General features: G+C 38.2%; 1 protein-coding gene across 2 annotated transcripts in view; it reads right to left on the bottom strand.

Moving 5' to 3' along the window:
• The window catches only part of ATF2 (activating transcription factor 2), a 103687-nt gene that overhangs the window by 69425 nt on the left and 13763 nt on the right, over positions 1–20499 (bottom strand). For both annotated transcript variants that reach the window (XM_036319012.1, XM_036319011.1), the window contains exons 2-4: positions 19062–19152; positions 8926–9000; positions 6696–6765 (exon numbers count right to left, since the gene is read on the bottom strand). In XM_036319012.1, coding sequence (XP_036174905.1) covers positions 6696–6765; positions 8926–8957 — 102 coding nt within the window. In that variant the 5' untranslated portion in view covers positions 8958–9000; positions 19062–19152. The remainder of the gene's footprint in view (positions 1–6695; positions 6766–8925; positions 9001–19061; positions 19153–20499) is intronic.

Below are 20499 nucleotides of genomic sequence, written 5' to 3'. Positions count from 1 at the left end.
ACACTCACCTTCAATGGGACCATAAGCAGGTTCTGAACAGGGGTCATATAAAATGTACACAATGTAAAAGAATGAAACATTTCTTACCATTATGCTCTTTATTCTAAAGTTTTCTAATTATTCTAAAAGTATGACACTGAGTATCTACCTGTATCATCCTCAAACCAACCAGATCCTCACTCTGTAGATGATAATCTCTCTCATTAATGCCCATTATGCTCTGCATAATGCCTTGGTTATAGTACCTATCAATATTATATTGATTATTTTGCATGCCTGTCCTTTTAAGTAGTCTGAGCTATCTGTTTGAGCTCCCCCAAAGTTAACATACAGTATTTAATAAATGTTCAAAAGAATGAGCTCCTTACAATTAAACAGCTGAATCTTCAAGCCCAGTCTAAAGAAGAAACAAAAATAAACCACCAAAACCACAGATGTTCAGTGAAGTCAATTAAGCTTTTACTTAAGTTGGCCATATTTTGCTATCATATTAAGTACGGTTTACCACTCAGTCTTTAGGTTACTGTATACACGAATAGAAAAATGTCTATTATTATATGACCCCTTTTCAGAACCTGCTTATGGTCCTATTGAAGGTGAGTATTCAGATGCAACAGTACCCCTATCCCTTAATTTATTCATTTGTTCACTCTTCAAACATTTACTAAGCAGCGACTATAAGCACTGGGACCATAACCCAGTTTTCCCCACTCAAGTGCTATTTTCATATGCTAACATTTTAAGAATCCCTTTTAAATTTGGAGAATTGACAGACTATTGAATAACAAAGCTCTTGGAGAGTGACATATCTGCAGTATACTGGCATTATTTCATTGCTTTTAACTTTGCATTACATGTTTAAAAGTACATGCCTTATATTTCACACTAAATGTATCTTAAAGCAAAATTCATTTTGTTACAAATAACCTAACAATGTGACTTCTTCACGGAAGAGAATCAGTAAACATTTGTAAGTGAATGTATTTTGGTAGATAGAGGTCTTAGATTTCAAAACAGCAAAGTCAGCATAATTAATACCTAAGAACTTGGAAAATTACCTCCCAGGAATTTTATTCTACCAATATCTTCTGCTTGGATTGCTTGACCACAAATATTCAAATCAAAGAGCAACTACATATAGAATAAATAACATTACATTTTGTACAAAACATGTGAAAATGGCACCAAGATGGATCCTAAGTGAAAAGTAGCAGCTAAAAAGACCCTAAAAAACATTTTGGGTCATATTAATACTAAAAGGGGAAATGAAAGAAATATGAATGTTCAATCTCCAGATCAAATTTACCTAAATGCTATTTATAGTGAACTGTTGATCATATAATGATATCACTTATATACATGGATAAAATACTCTAAAATTGGCAGTTGATACAGGTGAGTTTAACTTGGATTGTCATATACGAAAATTTATTTACCTCTAACAAGAAACTTAAAGACAGCGGCAAAAGGCAATCTTGTCAAAAGGTGGTCACCAATAGGCTTGGGGTGAGGGGGGAGGGACAGGAGAGGGCAATGGGGGGGAAAAAGGGACATATGTAATATTTTCAACAATAAGATTTCTTTTAAAAAAAAAAAAAAGATAGTCACCAAGAGAAGATATATAACAGGGTTGGGCAAAAGTAGGTTTGCAGTTGAAGAGTACACAAAACATAGGATTTATTCTTGTTTTTATTTCCCTATATATATACATATATGAATAAATAAAATGCATCTTTTCAATAAATGCTTATATAAAAGTAGCTACTACATGCTAAAATAATTTTTTTGCAAAATCTGTTTGAATTGCTTTCCAAGGCAAATTTAAAACATTTATTCTAAAAATATGTATTGAATAAAACTGTAATGATACTGCTAGCAATAACAACATATTGAGAACACAAGAGCACAAATTCAATGCGAAATGGGCACAGTATTGTCTTAAACAAGACTTCGAGCATATAGCTGAATAAACAATGAGAAAAGCAGTCAAGAAAGGTAGGACAGGATAATCATCTCTCTTAAAAGGTTAAAAAAGGAAGGGCAACCTGATATATTGAAGGGATGTGAATCAGATGCTTTTATAATAAAGCAATATAAGCTCTGATATATAGAGAAATCTGTTATTCCAAGGCATGAACACTTGAACGCACTCACTAGAATTAACTTCCAAGAAATCAGTCAATCTGCATTTAATTCACACACATGACATAGATTATTATTCCTATTTAACAGATAAATAGGTACAACTAAGTTATAAAGCCACCAGGATAATACCAGTTAAAGTTTTGATTTCCTAGGAAATATTATTTGAATCTAAAGAAAGACTATTCCATTTCTGTTCTTAGAAAGATTTAACAAATGGATGTTGCTAACGTTAGCCAGGTTACATTTTTTTTAATCCTCATCCAAGGATATGTTTTTTAAATTGATTTTAGAGAGGAACAGAGAAAAAGAAACATCCATCAGTTGCCTCCTCCAAGCGCCTGGACTGGGGACTGAACCCGCAACCTAGGTATGTACCCTGACCAGAAATCAAACCTGTAACCTTTTGGTGTATGGGATGACACTCCAACCAACTGAGCAACCCGACCATGGCAGCCAGGTTACTATTTTGATCAGTAACAGTTATAAGATATTATTATAACATCAAGATTATTTTAAATCCCTTAGGGAATAAATACAGGCACACACACACAAAAGAAGTAATAATACCCCAAACTGGAGTGTTCATGATAAAGCCAGTGCTTAAATAAACTATAAGAATAAAAATTGGCTTAGCTTTTAAAAACAATATGGCAAAATGTATGAAGAACCTCAAAACTGTGTATACATTTTGACCAAGTAATCTATTTTTAAGAATGTATTTTGAGAAATTAATTAGAGATGCATATAAAGGATTTCATCACAAAGTTGCTTATAATACTGGAATTATAAAACTATATATAATTATGGCATATTATATATACTCAGAAAATTGTATTTTATGTAATTATATGAAAATCATACAAATTTAATAAGTTATAAAATTATAAAAGTCTATAATAGAGGAATGAGTAAATTCTTTATGGGACATGCTCTGGCAATAGAATAGGACACAGCAGCTTAAACCCATGTTTTCAATTAACACACAAAACGCTTATGATACATGCAATGCAATCTGCATACTGATAAATATACAACTATGTAAATGCAGTAAGGTCCCAATTTTGTTTTAAAAAATAAAAGGGGAGAAGGGCTTATGAAATGCTCCTAATGTTAACAAAGTCTTCTCTAGATTTTATTTTGCCATTTTAAGCCTGTCAACATTTTCGGCGAAACTTTGTTATTTAGAGGAAATAAAAACTATGTTAATTGAAAGATAACAAATACAAAGACCTGTATTTAAATATACCTTGAGGCCTGAACATTTTATTTATTACAGAACACAAGGATAGGCTTGGGTACAAACTTATTTCCAATACTTCCTGGTTTTGTGACTCAGAGAAATGAGGCCATAACCACCCATTTCATAGAGTTGGTGGAAGCATTAAGTGACAATCCACATAACCTTCTTAGCACAGTGGCTAGCTAAGTTAAAAATATTGTTTTTATTGTTATGAAAACTATTATATGAATCTTTAATTCCTCAAATACTATTTGAAACAAGTTGGGCACAGATAAATAATAGGTATGGGATACCCCTAACTAAGAAACCAACACTGATACATTACTGACAACTAAATTCCAGACGTTGAAAACTTTGTTTTCAACTTTAAAAACATTACAGCAGGTCCTTGAATGGTCTTGCATTCATTTTTGCCTATGATTGTTAGATGTCGTTTCACTTAAAGTTACAGAATCTACTAACAATATTAAGTGAGGACTTACTGTACCCAGGTTAACCAGATTCAGGCTCCAAATGACTTACTGCTAAGCCCCCAAATGAAAAATCATCTCTGAAAACTATGAAAAGGATTGCTAACTGTCCCTCAATCTCTATTACTCAAAATTTTCCCAAAGGAATTTCCCAATTTTAGTTGAGTACCTGGCTGCCCAGAAAAAGACTACATTTTCTAGCTCCCTTTGCAATAAGGTGGCTATGTGATTGAGTTCTTGCCAAAAGAAATAAATGAAAATTATACGCATTATTTCCAGTTAATATTAATAAAATGGTGAGTGTGTGTGTGTGTGCTCTGTTTCCCCTTCGCCCTCCTTATTGTTGGAATGTGAACCTGATGGCAGGGGCTGGGCCAGCCATCTTGGACCTAAAAATGGAATTCACATGTGAGGATAGCAGTGAGCCTGCCCTGGAACTCCTACTTCTGGGCTGTTACATAAAAAACAAACTGTTCAAGCTATTGTTAGATTGACTTTTTGACCTAATTAGCATCCTTAGTAATATAAGAGGCTAAAAATTTGCCACCCCTAAGTCTATTTAAAACAGCATGCCAGCCGTAGCCGGTTTGGCTCAGTGGATAGAGCGTCGGCCTGTGGACTGAGGGGTCCCGGGTTCGATTCCGGTCGGGGGCATGTGCCTTGGTTGCGGGCATATCCCCGGTGTGGGGTGTGCGGGAGGCGGCTGGTCGATGTGTCTCTCTCATCGATGTTTCTGGCTTTCTGTCCCTCTCCCTTCCTCTCTGTGGGGAATCAATAAAATATATTTAAAAAAACAAACAAACAAACAAAAAAAAACAGCATGCCATAGCTTCTAAAGGTAATTTTTTGTGTGCAACGGAATAAACAGAAATGTAATTTTGTTTTTTATGGTGACTATATTGAAGGAAATATGTCTGTATGCTTTCTTTTCTCTATTCAAACCTTCCAAACCTCTACCCTGCCCTTTTTACTTTCAGTTACTACAGAATAATTGCCCATGGTCTATTTAAGGCCAGTCCCTTTACTTGAGCACCAGATCCCATCCTTTCTTTTACCTACTTAAGGACCCCAATCCTGTAACAGTCTCTCTCTCTGCAGGGTCAAATATGCTGTGATATTCCCACTATACAATGCAAAACAAATAAGCTCCATCTTCAATCCTTCTCCAGCTATATTTTTCTGTTCCCTTTAAGCTAAACTCCAAGTAAGAGCTGTCTTAGAATGTTTTCCACTTCTGGTTCTCCCCATTTTCTCTTTAACCTACTGCAATCACATTGTTGTCACTGCCACGTCAATGAAACTACTCACCTAATAATCTTCGTATTTCTTAATCCAATAGTAAATACTGAATTCTCACCTTTTCCTATCAACTATCTGACTACCTTGTTCCCCAACTTTGAAACACTTCTTCTACCTGACTTCCAGGACACAATTTTCTTGTTTGCTACTTCTCAGCTTTCTATTCTACATCCTCCCTCTCCTCCTCTTTCTGACTTCTAAATACACAGTGCCTTAAAACTTAATTCTTCCCCTTTTCTCTATCTATACTATTTAAATATGGAAGATAAGCAAATATGGAAATTACAGATTATTAGACAAAATGTATTACAAACCTTGACAATGTAAAAAACAAATTATCAGACATCAAGAAATGAAAGAAGAGGTAGGAGGAAGTATGAATGTTAACTCTTTTCACAATAGAGAGTCTAAAAACAATTCTAACTCCTTAATATTTTCCTTTTCATAATATTAGACAGGTCTTTTAAGAAACAATCTCTTATGATATACATACACATATATATTCTATTAGCAATAGGTTTCCTTTTGTTCTGCTCAATTTAAGCAAATTTAAATAATACTTTTTACTAAAAAATGGCGTATATTAGTAAAGAATCAATCACGAGATAACAAACAATTCTTACTATTTTAAGAAAAGAATAGGAGAAGGAATAAGGGGCTTGTTTGAGACTGAGTTTCTAAGAATAATTCCTAGAACAACATAGCAAAACTGGCTCTAGCAACATACTGTGTTTACTATAATTCGGGGTATTACAGAATCATGTTGTGTCTGTTCAATCCATTCCAGCAAAATGGATGACTTGAGTAATACCACCTCTTTGTCCATTTAACTCAGTACCAGGTCCAAGGAGTAAATGTGATATGCCAGAATAAAGCACTTTCATACTTAATTTTTATTTATAATTTATCTATTTAAGTAGTCTGTAATTTCATTACACATTGAATTTATTCTTTAATTCTTTAGTACCTGTAGTTATTTTAAGATTAGAATAATTATAATAGCATAAGTTAATAATTTAATAGCCTGTTACAGAACACTGAAATATTTCTGAAACAACACTGAAGTATTATTTTCTGAAAATGCTTCCACACATGCTCTGTATTAAAGATGTTAGCTTTAAGAACATTAATACATTAGTAATACTCTCAGGTAAATATTAGCTAATTTCATAAGAGTTTAGCAAATAAAATAATTTTCATATATGATAATGTACATCTAATTTCCAATTAGGCAGTTTATAGTGCTTTTCAACCAATAATGGTCAAATGAAAATACTTTTAAACCCTAGATTTTGTCCAGGTTTTCATCTTTCCATTATAAGATATAACTTTTTTTCAATATTAGACTGAATTTTTTAAAACTCAGATAATGCTACTGAGAAAAAGAGGAATTCCTTCCCCAAATTATTCTGGGTTATTTTCTTTAACTCCAAAACTATACAAAACATTGTAAGAGAATCCTTTTAATGACAACATATACTGTCATCAGTGTTTTAACAAATATATATACACAAAATGATTTAAAGTAATTTATATATTACCTGGCCACATCCAGGGGCAGTGCATAGAAAGGGTTTGTCATCACTCATATTCCACAGGTCCTTGTATTGCCTACAGTAAAACATTAAGAGAGGGTTAATGTTTTACAGTACAGATTCTTAATTCAAAAATAATTTAAAATGTAGTATTTTTTATTTTCACTAAGTTTGTTACCTTTTCTATCCAAATGTGAAATGATACACTTTAGTGACATTCTAACCATATCTTCTATCTTATTATGAGTAGACAACTATATGTAAACACGCAGATTTTATACTATAGAAGAAAAAGATAGGGCCCCTGCCAAGATGGCTCCATTCGCACACCAAAAAGGATGGGGATCTGATTCCACATAAGGGCACAGGTTGTGGGTTTGATCCCTGGTCAGGGTTGGGTATGGGAGGCAACCGCTGGATGTTTCTCCCTCCTCTCTCTCTCTCTCTCTCTCTCTCTCTCTCTCTCTCACTTCCTCTCTCTAAAATCAATAAACATATCCTTGGATGAGGATTAAAAAAAAAGGGGGGGTGGGAACCCTGATCTATCAGGCTAAATGTTACCTGTTAAATAGTAAAGTGCAGAAAGAAAGAAATACTGTAGCTAGAAAATCACCACTTTAACCCCTAATAAAATAATATATCCAGGCCAGTGGTCGGCAAACTGCGGCTCGCGAGCCACATGCAACTCTTTGGCCTCTTGAGTGTGGCTCTTCCACAAAATACCACGTGCGGGTGCGCACGTACAGTGCGATTGAAACTTCGTGGCCCATGGGCAGAAATCGGTATTTTGTGGAAGAGCCACACTCAGGGGGCCAAAGAGCTGCATGTGGCTCGCGAGCGGGTTTGCTGACCATTGATCTAGGCAACTATCGTCAAAGTGATGGGAACTTTATAATGGCTGAATTGGGTCAGTCTTAAATTAACATCACTAACAGTGGGACAAAAAAAAAATTTACATGTTTCCTGATATGATGTAATAGAAAACACACAAAATACTCTTAGGGGTAAAAAAAAAAAAAAAAAAAAAAAGTCAAACTTAATGTAATTAAGCCTCTGTAGATACAGCTATAGGAAATATAGGTGATAGAAAAACATGTTGAACAACACTACCAGGTTGTAATTAGCTAAATTCTATAGGAAAAACTACCCAGTCTCATCAATCAATATTAATAAAAGAGTAATATGATAATTAGACTGGACGTCTTCCAGACAAAGCCTCAGTGACTGCGAGGGCCGGCAGTGGCAGCAGCAGCGGGGTGATGGGGGCGGTGCCTTCCCCTGATAGGCCTGGTCACCTGCTGCAGAGGGAGGCCAGACTGTGGCTTAGGCCCACTCCTCACGGGGAGTGGGACTAAGCTGTCAGTAGGACATCCCCTGAGGGCTCCCGGACTGTGAGAGGCGGCAGGCCGGGCTGAGGGACCCCTCACCCCCAGTGCATGAATTTTCATGCACCAAGCCTCTAGTAGATAAATAAATAACAGGGAACAAAAGAGAGTAGGAAATAGAGGGAATTGTTTTAGTTTAAAAGAGGTTTAATAAACATACTAACAAAATGCAATATGGTGACTTTTTTGGGTCCTGATTTGAACAAAACAACTACAAAAAGACATTTTTGAGTCAAGATTATTTCCTACTTTTAGATTTAGACTTAAAGTTTCCATTATGCCTTCTATCAACTTGTAGGCTTTTGTTTTGCATTCTTTCTAGAAATTATATATAACAAGTGTATTTGATGCAACGAAAAATTTTGGCCTTTTCAATACTAGCTTGTTAACTCTTCAGAGCAACGCTTCCCAAAGCATTTCTGGTAGGAATGACAATAGCTATTATAGAAAAAATGTAAACAAATTTGGAAAATGCTGGAGTACTTTCTTTTGGTACGACTTCTCAGAGCCATCAACATGTTCAAGTGAAATGATTAAAGGAGCACCTAGAATATTTTTTCCATATCCATTTGCTAATTGAACCATTTTTTACAAATTATCTCATGGGACCATTATTATTTGTAATCATTTTAAGAGAAATCAGAACCCTAAAATATGTTTATGTTTATCAGAGTTAAGTGCATTTAGATGCTCTATTTAATAATTTAAAAACAATAGTATATTCAACTAAACAACACACTAGATAAGTGTTTTCTTATTAATGGAAAAACATTTATCTAGAAACAACCTATGAAAAATTTTACACTCTAAAATATTAAAATGGGTAAAAATATCAAATATTGCATACATACCTGGCAGAATTTACATGTAACTTGAATTTCATAAGTTGAACAACTTATCACGTCCTTTTTTTCATTGCAAGGATACTGAACAAAACAAAACAAAACAAAAACCCAAGTGGTTTTTCACTCTTAATAGTACTTAAAGATTTCTTCAAACACTGTAGAAAAAATAATACTCAAATAATGACACTGTTACTGTCATCCAAAAATCCAGTCACTATTAAGAATCTTTACAATACAGTACTACTTCTTAAATATGAATACCACCCATGTAAATAACTTAAACATTTATATACTACTAAATATATATAAGATATATATTAATATATCAAACTCCACCACAAAGAGAGTAAAAGAGAAAGAAACATTTCATTTGACCTTTACAGCTGTGGTTAAAGAGTAGCCTTTAAAAGGGTGAAAAGCCTGACTTCTGAAGTCTGATGAGGAAGATGAGAGCTAGTATTTCAAAGTATTTTAAAAGGCTTTTAATTTTTTAAAATGTAGTTCATGGTGGTGAGGTTCTCAGCCTAATTCATCAAAATCTATCTGTCTCATAATGTATTTGATCTATATAAGCAGTTCTCACTTCCATAACTTTATAACTTACTTATTTGATATTGTTTTAGGACAAGTGATTTATTGAATCTATCCAGAACAGTGGTCCATTAAAACTGCTAATACTATTTCATCTTGCATTCACTGAAATTCCATCTAGTAGGTGAACAGAGTAACTATATATGCTTATTTAAATAAGCCAATGGTACAGAAAGAAAAATTTATTTTTCATTAATTTTGCTTCTATAATTGTGGTAACAAGAATGTCTTGCTCAGAAACAGTGGGTGATTCTTGTAAGAAAATCTGTAAATAGTCACAGTTCTGACCCTGGAGTCAAGAGTGATGTGGTATAGGAGATAGCAAAAAGAAAGTTTTTTTCCTGGCTTCAGGCAAAACTTCTATCTGGTAAGATTCAATTTCTTCTTTCACATCCATCTTTACCATGCTGTCTGTGAGAAGAGGGAAAAGAACACTAGAATAAGCCAAAGGAAACCTATACAAGTTATGCTCTGTCATTACCAGTAGAATGTGGGCTCAGTGAGGGCAAAGAACTTATTTTTGGGTTAATTACCTAAAACAGTGCCTAGCTCATAACATTTACTCATAAAATATAAGGAATGAATACATAGCTGTATGACATGAACAAGACAAATAAGTTTAGTTCACTTTATCACTATATTGCTTTGAAAAACCAAAACAATATTTAAACTTAGTTAAGTTCCAGAAGCATTTAAACATCTTATATATGCCAAAACACAAAAATTTTTAGAAAAAAACAACAACAGTGCTTACATGTGAGAAACTTTTAGTCTAGCAGAAGAAAGAAAAAATACAGAAATGTAATTTAAATTCCTTTGGTAAGAATGAGAGTTAAAATACTATAAGAATATAGAGGTAGTGCAGGGACCACTCTGATTGTTCTAGAAAAGCCTTCTGAGAGATTGAACCCTTGGTACACTTCTCTCTCATTCTTTCCACTCCTCTACCACAACTGTCCCCTTTCTCTAAAAAAGAAGTTCCTACCTACATATCAGCCTATTTCCTAGACACCCAATAAAAATTCCAGTTCCTTATTACTATTTTTCTACTTAACAAGTAGTGTACAGAAAGGTCCCATTCCTCAACATCCACACCAACAGTACATATTATTTTTAACACTTTTTTAGATTAGTAAAAAACAAAACGAACAAAAAAAACACCTAATTTTCAAGTTGCATATCTTGACATGGTAATAAGGTTGAACTTTTTCATACATGTAAAATGGTTATCTGTGAAATGCTTCCTTTGCTGATTATTAAAAAATAAAATGTTAGAACAAAATTCTCTTTCTTGAATATATATCAGAGGCTTTTTCTTATGATATAGATTTCTGATCATGTACCTCCACTGTGTTCCTGATGTGGTCCTAACTAGTCAATCTATAAAAGTGGTCCCCAAAAGTGAAATAACTTACTCCAGGTAAAAAATGAGACAAGAACCTTTCAACTGCTATACTGTGCCTACCCACAGGTAAGCCCGGCTCCACTAATCATATCAGCTATTATACCTTGCTATTCTATACCTACCAATTATATCAAAATTTTATGTAAACCACCTTTACAAAAATAGTACAAAGGACTCTCTTGTGACTTAAAGACTCAGTTGTATAACTCTACATCAATTAAAATCACACATAATATAAAATGCCAATAAGAATTTAGTAAAGAAGAACACTGTAAGGAAAGATGAACAGAAGAAAATGGGAGAAATTAACTGGCAAACCATTTCTTATAACTTAAAATGAATATAACTTAAAATTAATATGAAAGCCAAGCCTCCAGGGGGGAAAAGTGGTGTCTTCATAGGAGGCAGCTTAGGCAATTGAGGGATAGTCCACTACAGAGTTTTAGAGCCTGGGTAAGACAAGCAAGGTGTCCATGGGTGGGAAGAGGGTTTGGACCTGAGGGGAGTCTGAGTTGGCTGAGGAAAGTGTATGGAGGGGGCATGTACACTGATGTGGGATGTCAATGCACAAGTAGGGTGAGGAGGCATCCACATGAGGTAAGAAATAGGGTTGGGACCATTCCAGCAAAAGATATCAAGGCCCAAGCAGAGGATATGTACTGGGTAAGGAGGAGAGGACCTGTTAACAACAGGTAATTCATTATATATAGGAATTGACTGAAAAAGTAACTATTATCAAGGATGTAGTAGGTGAAGGTAAATTCACATTGTGGGTGAAGATAATTATACATAATGAACCTTTGTATGAGCTAAGATTTGATATGAACTCATGACTTTCCACCTATATGTATAAAAGCCTAAGCAACCATTACGACTGAACAACTGGAACGACTGGTCAACCAGTAGCTATGATGCACACTGACGACCAGGGGGCAGAAGCTCAATGCAGGAGCTGCCCTCTGGTGGTCAGTGCGCTCCCACAGCCAACCTCCCGCAGTCCCTCCCCCCAGCCAGCCAACCTCCTGTGGTCCCTCCCCGCCGGCAGGCTGGCCAACCTTCCGGGTCCCTGCCCCTGGCCAGCAGGCCCTGATCAGCCCTGATCGCTGGCCAGGCCTAGGGACCCCACCCGTGCATAAATTCGTGCACCAGGCCTCTAGTATAGATATGAAAATACAGAAATATAGATGACAACACATATATTTCCCTAGCTGTGCCCTCTGAGAGGGTCTGGGAACATTGATACCCCTTTAGCAATAAGCCCACTTAGCACCCAGATGTTGATGTCTAGATACCATTCTCCACCGAAAGGAACTTTAAAATTTGGCAGATCTCAGGGCTGGGCAGGGAAAGTACAGGATGGGCTTTGAGTATCTTGAGCCAGAAAGTAAAGAAGGACTTACATATGAATCTGGTCAGAAAGTGGCCAAATCTAGGACAATTTGAGAATCAAAATAAATAATGGCATTAATGGCTCAAATCATGAATAAAATAGGATCCCATTAATCCATGCTGATATAAAAGAATAAACTGAAAGTTTCACAAGACAGAATATTTATAGCCTCTCTACCACCCTATAAAATACATTTTAATTATTTAAGCCGAGGGTAATTTATAGTATAAAAATCTGACAAACATCACTTTACTCAAGTATCCAAATTCACACTAGAAATAGGGGAAATCAATACCATGTGCCTTGATAAGATGCAGTAAGAAGGATATATTATCGCTTCCATGATAGTCATATCAAAGATACATTACCTGAATTTAGTCATGAAAAAGTGTTACACAACTCTAAAGTGAGGTAAACTCTTCAAAGTAACGGCCTATAATCTCCAAAAGTCATCAAAGTCAAGGAAAGTTTGAGGAAATGTTTCATATTGAAAAAGACCAATGAAACATAACAACTAACTGCAATGTGAGGTTCCAACTGAATCTTATTGCTATAAATATAAAAGACATATTGGAATAAATGGCAACACTTAAATGTGATGTGCAAATTAGATGGTAGTAATATATTAATTTCTTGATTTTCATGGTTATATTGTGATTTTGTAGGAGAATGTTTTATTATAGAAAACAAAGTTTGGGGGGGATGATGAGACATCATGCTGGCAACTTACTTTTAAAAGATTCTGAACTTTAAAAAAATTTCAAAAAGAAACTTAAATTTTTAAAAATTTAAATTAAGAAAAATTTATAGTTTACATTGTATATAAATAATATGCACTAGAATAATTCACTATACAACCATTATATAATTAGTAGGTAATTTTTAGCAGTAGTTATATGAGAAAAATACTGTAAAACATGGATTCTCTAACAATTCTCTGCTTGTTTCTGGTTTATAACTTTCATGTTATGAGATACCAATGAATAGAAAAACTGTATTCTGTACTGCAAGGTTAAGAGCAAACAGAATAATACTATAGAACAATTTCTATATCTGAATAAAGTCTCCAGGGGTGATATTAGACAATTATTTGTCCAAAAGGATAGTTCCCTTTAAAAAAATGAGATGTGCATTAGAGCTGTTAGATGATCCTTTAGGCTGCAGTATTAATATCCCCAGGCCATTTTTGAATTCTGTCATTCAAATAATTCAGCTGACAAAAATATTCACTCTTCAACATTTCTAATTAAAAACAAATAAAAAGGAAACTAATTCACTTTTTAGAAAATAATGTGAGTAAATGAATTTTAAAAAATAAATAGGGGACAATTTCTGGTGACTAACTTCAGAAATCTTTATGTTCTAAAATGTGAATTTAGCCCAAGCTGGTTTGGCTCCGTAGATAGACCCTCAGCCTGCGGACTGAAGTGTCCTGGGTTCGCTTCCAGTCAAGGGCTCCACTCCCCAGAAGGGGGTGTGCAGGAGGCAGCTAATCAATGATTCTTTCTCATCATTGATGTTTCTCTCTCTCTTACCCCTTTCCCTTCCTCTCTGAAACCAATAAAAGAAATATTTTTTAAAAAATGTGAATTTAACTGATTTTCTAGTTGGTTATCCTACCTAATAAAAGAGAAACATGGTAATTAGCGTACAACCGCTACTCTTCCCATTGGCTAATCAGGGCAATATGCAAATTAACTGCCAGCCAAGATGGCGGCCGACAGCCAGGCAGCTTGAAACTAACATGAGGCTTGCTTGCTTCAGTGACAGAGGACTCCAACGTTCCCCGCCTGTCGCTGCAGGCCTCTGAGCTGCAACTCTAAGCAACTATGTTACAAATATAGAAGCTAAACAAAAGCCCAGAAACCTGCTTTAGTCCGCCGGGCTTCAGCCAGCAGGATTGCAACATTGTAAGCAAAGGCCAGAAACCTACTTTCAGCAGCTGAGGCCTAAGAGCTGGAGCCAAGCCTCAAAGCTAAAGCTGGCCCAGAATAAAAAAGAAAAAAGAAAAAAAGGAGAAGTTGGGAGCTTCAGTCACCCCCAGCCTGAGAACAGCCCTCAGCCCCTCACCCAGACTGGCCAGGCACCCCAGTGGGGACCCCCTCCATGAAGGGTGTGTGACCAGCTACAAAGAGCCATCATCCCCTCACCCAGGCTGGCCAGGCACCCCAGTGGGGACCCCCACCCTGAAGGATGTGTGACCAGCTGCAAACAGCCATCATCCCCTCACCCAAGCTGGCCAGGCACCCCAGTGGGGACCCCCACCCTGATCCAGGACACCCTTCAGGGCAAACCAGCCGGCACCCACCTGTGCACCAGGCCTCTACCCTATATAGTAAAAGGGTAATATGCCTCCCAGCACCGGGATCAGCAGAGCCGCGAGGCCTCCCAGCACCGGGATCAGCGTGACAGGGGGCAGTGCCCAAACCCCCTGATCGCCCTGCGGCTCTGGGTGTGACAGGGGAAGGCGCCCCAACCCCCTGATCGCCCTGCAGCTCTGTGTGTGACAGGGGAAGGCGTCCCAACCCCCTGATCAGTCCTGCTCTGTGTGTGACAGGGTGCGGCGCCCCAACCCCCCCACCCCCTACACACAGGCCCTGCTCTGTGTGTGACGGGGTAGAGCCATAACCTCCCCATCGGCCCTGCCCTGAGTGTGAGAGTGGCGGCGCCCCAACCCCCTGATCGGCCCTGCTCTGTGGGTGATAGAGGGCGGCGCCCCAACCCCCTGATGGGCCCTGCTCTGTGCATGACGGGGGCAGCGCCCCAACCCCCTGATGGGCCCTGCTCTGTGTGTGACAGGGTACAGAGCCCCAACCCCCCTGATGGGCCCTGCTCTGTGAGTGACAGGGGGCAGTGCCCCAATCCCGATTGGCCCTGCTCTGTGCGTGACAGGGGGTGGCGCCACAACCTCCCCATCGACCCTGCCTTGAGTGTGACAGGGGATAGTGCCCCAACCCCCCAATCGGCCCTACCCTGAGCGTGACTGAGGGTGGCATCACAACCACCCGATCTCCCTGCTCTGTGCACGACAGGGGGCGGCGCCCCAACTCCCCAATCGGCCCTGCTCTGAGCTCGACCAGGGGCTGCACCTAGGGATTGGGCCTGCCCTCTGCCACCCAGGAGCAGGCCTAAGCCAGCAGGTCATTATCTCCTGAGGGGTCCCAGACTGGGAGAGGGCACAGGCTGGGCTGAGGGACCCCCCTCCCCACCGAGTGCACAAATTTTTGTGCACCAGGCCTCTAGTAGAACTATAATTGTTGTTAACCTCTTACCTTTAAAATATATTTCAAAAGAGATTTCTAAAATAAGAATAATGTTTAATACAATATACATCATTCCCCAACATTTCTAATATAAATAATTTATGAAATTTATTTGGAAAACATCTGAATGTCTATTGTATACCAAATACCATATTAAGAATAAGAAATACATATAGTCCTCGCTCTCAAAATCAGCTTAGTGAGAAAGACAAACAAGTGAAAATAATTATAATTATAAAGATATACACAGACACTATGGGAACATAGGGAAATAAGGAGTATACTGGAGCAGTCATCTTCCTCAGCATCCACAGTGCTCTTAGAGATTGCTCAGTAAAGGGCAATCCTATATATCCATGCTCCTGACATACCAGGCTCAGGTGAAGCAGGGGAGACACCTGGCCAAGTTAAGCCAATCAGATTACCTCTTCAGGAAATTTATAAAAGAAAAACAAAATCAGCCAAACAGAGGTGGGCACCAGAGATTCATAATCATACTCAGGACTGGTGGATATTTTCTGTCAGGTTCATACTGATCATACTCCAGAATGGAGTAGACACTGAAAATGAGATGAGAAACAGTTCAGCTAGTATGAAGGATCATAGTTTCTGTGATGCCTAACTATGCTTATGATTGGGTCACGAGAGAGTCTTCTCTATCCTGAGTGTGAAGCTCCTTTTATTTTTCTTAACCTGAATTTATCTGATTTTCTATCCCCTAACTAAAACAGTACCTGGTCACGCCTAGAAAAAGAGTTTGGGAAGACTACTGAAGGAAACAATGTCTGAGCTTAGTCTTCTCAATGAAAGAGGCATCAGCCAGTTAGAGATGATGTTTTGGCAGAGGAAACACCATGTAGAAAGCACAATAAAGCAGAATACACTGAAGGATCTCTAAGAACTTCTGATGGTTGACGTGTACATAGGTTGAAGGGAAGAGCGGTAATGACAGAGAGGGAAGCACAACTTGAAGGACCTTTAATGCCTTGGCAAGGAGTTTCAATGCTATACTTTCCCCATCCCACCTCCACTCTGAGGTTATAAACTAGGGCCCTGTGTCAAAATGTTCAGCTAAGCCCTAACCGGTTTGGCTGAGTGGATGGAGCGTCGGCCTGAGGACTGAAGGGTCCCAGGTTCGATTCCGGTCAAGGGCATGTACCCTGGTTGCGGGCACATCCCCAGTTGGGGGTGTGCAGGAGGCAGCTGATCGATGTTTCTCTCTCATCGATGTTTCTAACTATCTCTCTCCCTTCCTCTCTGTAAAAAATCAATAAAATATAAAAAATAAATAAATAAATAAACGTTCAGCTAAGAAAGTTTTTCACATTTTTAATTGGTTGGGGTGGGGGTGGAGGTTGGGAGAGAGGAAGAAGAATAAGCAACAGAGCCCTGACTGGGGAGCTCAGTTGGTTAGAGCACCGTCCTAATACACGAAGGCTGCGGGCTCGATCTCTGATCAGGACATATACAAGAAGCAACTAAATGAATGTATATATAAGTGGAACAATAAACTGATGTTTCTCTCTATCCCCCTTCCTCTCTCTCTCTAAATATCAATAAGTAAATAAAAATAAAAAATAAAAAACATACAGAGACCATATGTAGTCCCCATAAAGCCTAACATATTTACTATGTGGCCCTTTAAAGATAAAGCTTGCTTAACCATGCTGTAAAAAAGTGAAAAGATTTAAAGCAGGTGAAGTAGATAATGAAAGGGGCATATTGGTAAGATCACTAATGTAAGTGTGAAGGCTTGATTAGAGAGGGCAATACTATACAGAAAACCAGTGCAATCTACTGCTAACCTCAGGAAAGAGAATAATGGTCTAAAGTCAAGCAGCAGCAATCAAAATGATAGAAAAGGACCTGCTTATGAAAAAAATGCTCTTAGGATAAAACCTCATATCCTTACATTGTTTCCAGCCCCTTGCCTGAACTGCCTTCTGCCTCCTACCTCCTATCCCAATCTTATGCTGACTCTTCATCTCTTGGCTCTAGTTATGCAGGCTTTTAATCAGCTCTCTCCCTCAGCCTCATTTCCCATTCACCTATCCCTTTCATAGTTAACACTACTCACCTCTGATAGTCCTCCATCCACTCTCTCCCCAACCTGAAATATAGATCTCTCTTTTACTTAGTCATTTAGTCAATAAATATTTATTGAGTAGGTGCAGGAGGGTAGGAATTGTGCTAGATTCCAGAGTACAGTGATATAGACACAGTACCTGTCCTCATGCAATTTACATTTTATGGAAAGAGTTCTAACCAAATGAGTAGACTTGAACATTTAAGTTAGACAGGTAGCTCAAAATTATTTAATGTAGGTATCAGTGTATAAGAAAAAATTATTGAGTGTTGCCACACTTTTCTCCTTATACCTGCTGAAAATTTTTTACTTTTTCAAATACATATGTACATTTAAATTATTTTCTAAATTTGTATCAAAATTAGAGTAAATGTACATTTACATACAGTTTTTCTTTTGATCTGAATCTCCAGATTAAGATACAACAGCATATGCCAGTTTGCTTGTGTATCTTCATATATCTGACAAAGTCTATCACCAGGCCAAACTGAAAGATTTTGTATGCTGGACCACATTTATTAAATCAGTATTTTCTTTCCATTTTTAGAAGCTACATCCCCAAATTATAAATGGCTTGAGACCAAAACTCATTGTACTTTGTATCTTTTTTTTTATATATATATATATATTTTATTGATTTTTTACAGAGAGGAAGGGAGAGGGATAGAGAGTTAGGAACATCGATGAGAGAGAAACATCGATCAGCTGCCTACTGCACACTCCCTACTGGGGATGTGCCCGCAACCAAGGTACATGCCCTTGTCCAGAATCGAACCCGGGACCCTTCAGTCGCAGGCTGACGCTCTATCCACTGAGCCAAACCAGCCAGGGCTACTTTGTATCTTTTAACATCAGCACACCGCGGCTATGACAGAGATGTTTAATAAAGGTAAATGTTTGAATATATAACGTCCTATTAAATGTTTCTGATCATGGTACTAAACTTAGCTGATATAATTTAAGCCAAAAGCAAATAACTTTGACATTTTAGTTAGCTGTACAGCCTTAGAGTGGGTGAAATATTTTTGAAATGTAGAAAATGTGTCACGGATTAACTCCTGTTACTATCCTTATGAAATCCTAGGAGAATTGGGACTTTCATCTTAGGATCCTGTAGTATATAGAAGGCTCCCTAATCAGAAAGGTTTAAGAGCCTCTGGGTTAAACAAAATTAAACACTTCAATGTAAGTATTCAGTGTGCTGCTATGCACAGTAGCTCTAAAAGGACATTTCAAATTTGCTGCACCTCAGAATTTTTTTATTACCAGAATTTTTTTTTATCAATATGGTAGAACACCAGCATTCTGAGGACTACCATCTGGAAACATCTGTTAAATTCAGTAATATTTGAGAGACAATCACAAAATAAGAAGACACTTTTGCACTAAAAGTTTAAAATCTCTTACCTTTCTAGTTGGTGGGCCATGAGCTTTGGTCACTCTGCTGCCAGGAATCTCCCAGTTCTAGGCAGGTAAGCAGTGCTTCTCAGGTTTCCTTCTAAGAGGCAGAAAAGAGTGAACTCATTATTCTGTGAGATCCAAAGAAAATGCCTCATACAGTTCAACTCCATCCACTATATTTTTAAAATGTGTATTTTATTTTATATTTTAAAATGCATGTGAATTTTGCTTTCCATGCTATTATTTTTATATAAAAATTAGGGTTCCCTCCAAAGTCTTCAATGCTCCAGGAAGATATTTATCTTGTGGCCTCCATAACGCCAGGTACACTGCCACTTATGATAGTACTAGTGACCCGGTGCACGAAATTCGTGCACATTAAAAGGGAATTAATTAGAGGAAATATTTTAATGTTGCTATTTGCCCTTTCTCTATAATAGAAGTGTCAGAGATAAAAGAAAATTAGTAAAATGTATATGAAAATCATCCTCCTGTCAGAGTCTGAGGTGCGCCATGGGAACCAGAGTCAAGTCCCCACCCACCCATGTGTGCCTTGAAATCGTGCGAGACCCAGACCCGGCTGGCCCCACCCCCACTGCGCTAGATCCAGGCCCGGCCGGTCCCACCCCGTCAAGCCCCGCTGGGTGGGGTGTGTGGCCTCAGGTCGCCTGGTGCCGGGGTGGGGGGTGTGGCCTGAGGTCCCCCAGCCCGGGCCTGGAGGCGTGCCTTGAGGTCCCCCATCAAGCCCTGCCAGGTTGGGGGCATGGCTTGAGGTCCCCCAGCCTGGCGCTGGGGCGGGGGGCACAGCCTCAGGTCCCTGCTGATTGCTCATTAAGGCTCATTATGGGAACTTGGCCTCCACTGTGGGTGCAGCTATCTTGTGTTCTGGGATCCTCCGCCTCTGCTGTGGGCGCAGCCATCTTGTTATGGAGTGACGGTCCATTTGCATATTCCCTCTTTGTTAGATAGAATTAAGTTTTAAGGATGTAAGTATGGCAATGGAATCTTGGTGAAAGGAGAAAAATGAAGCATCCTATCCTATATAATAAAAGGCTAATATGCCAACTTCCTGCGTCCTCCCGCCCTGGGCAGCCTGGCCGATGACCCCGATCGGTGCAGGCTGGCTGGACCCCACCTGTGTACAAATTTGTGCACTGGGCCTCTAGTTTTACCATAATAGAAGGGAGAGGTAGTCAAAGACGACAGGTGAAATGGCAGTACGAAATCTGAGCATCAAAATTGTTAGTTCAGATTATAGTGTTTCTTCTGTCAGTGCTACCGACACTGACAGAAGAAACAACATCCATGGGACCTAGTTTATGTGATTCTTATTTGGAAACAGCTTGACTTTTGTATACCTGAATCAAAATTAGGTTCAGCTGTGAGTGACAGAAAACTCAAAGAAACAATGGCTTAAATGATTCTGAAGTTTATGTCTATCATA

Source organism: Myotis myotis, unplaced genomic scaffold (assembly GCF_014108235.1).
Source record: "Myotis myotis isolate mMyoMyo1 unplaced genomic scaffold, mMyoMyo1.p scaffold_m19_p_8, whole genome shotgun sequence".
Classification (NCBI taxonomy): Eukaryota; Metazoa; Chordata; class Mammalia; order Chiroptera; family Vespertilionidae; genus Myotis; species Myotis myotis.
The sequence above is the reverse complement of the archived record's forward strand: the minus strand, read 5'-3'. Positions and strand labels throughout refer to the sequence as shown.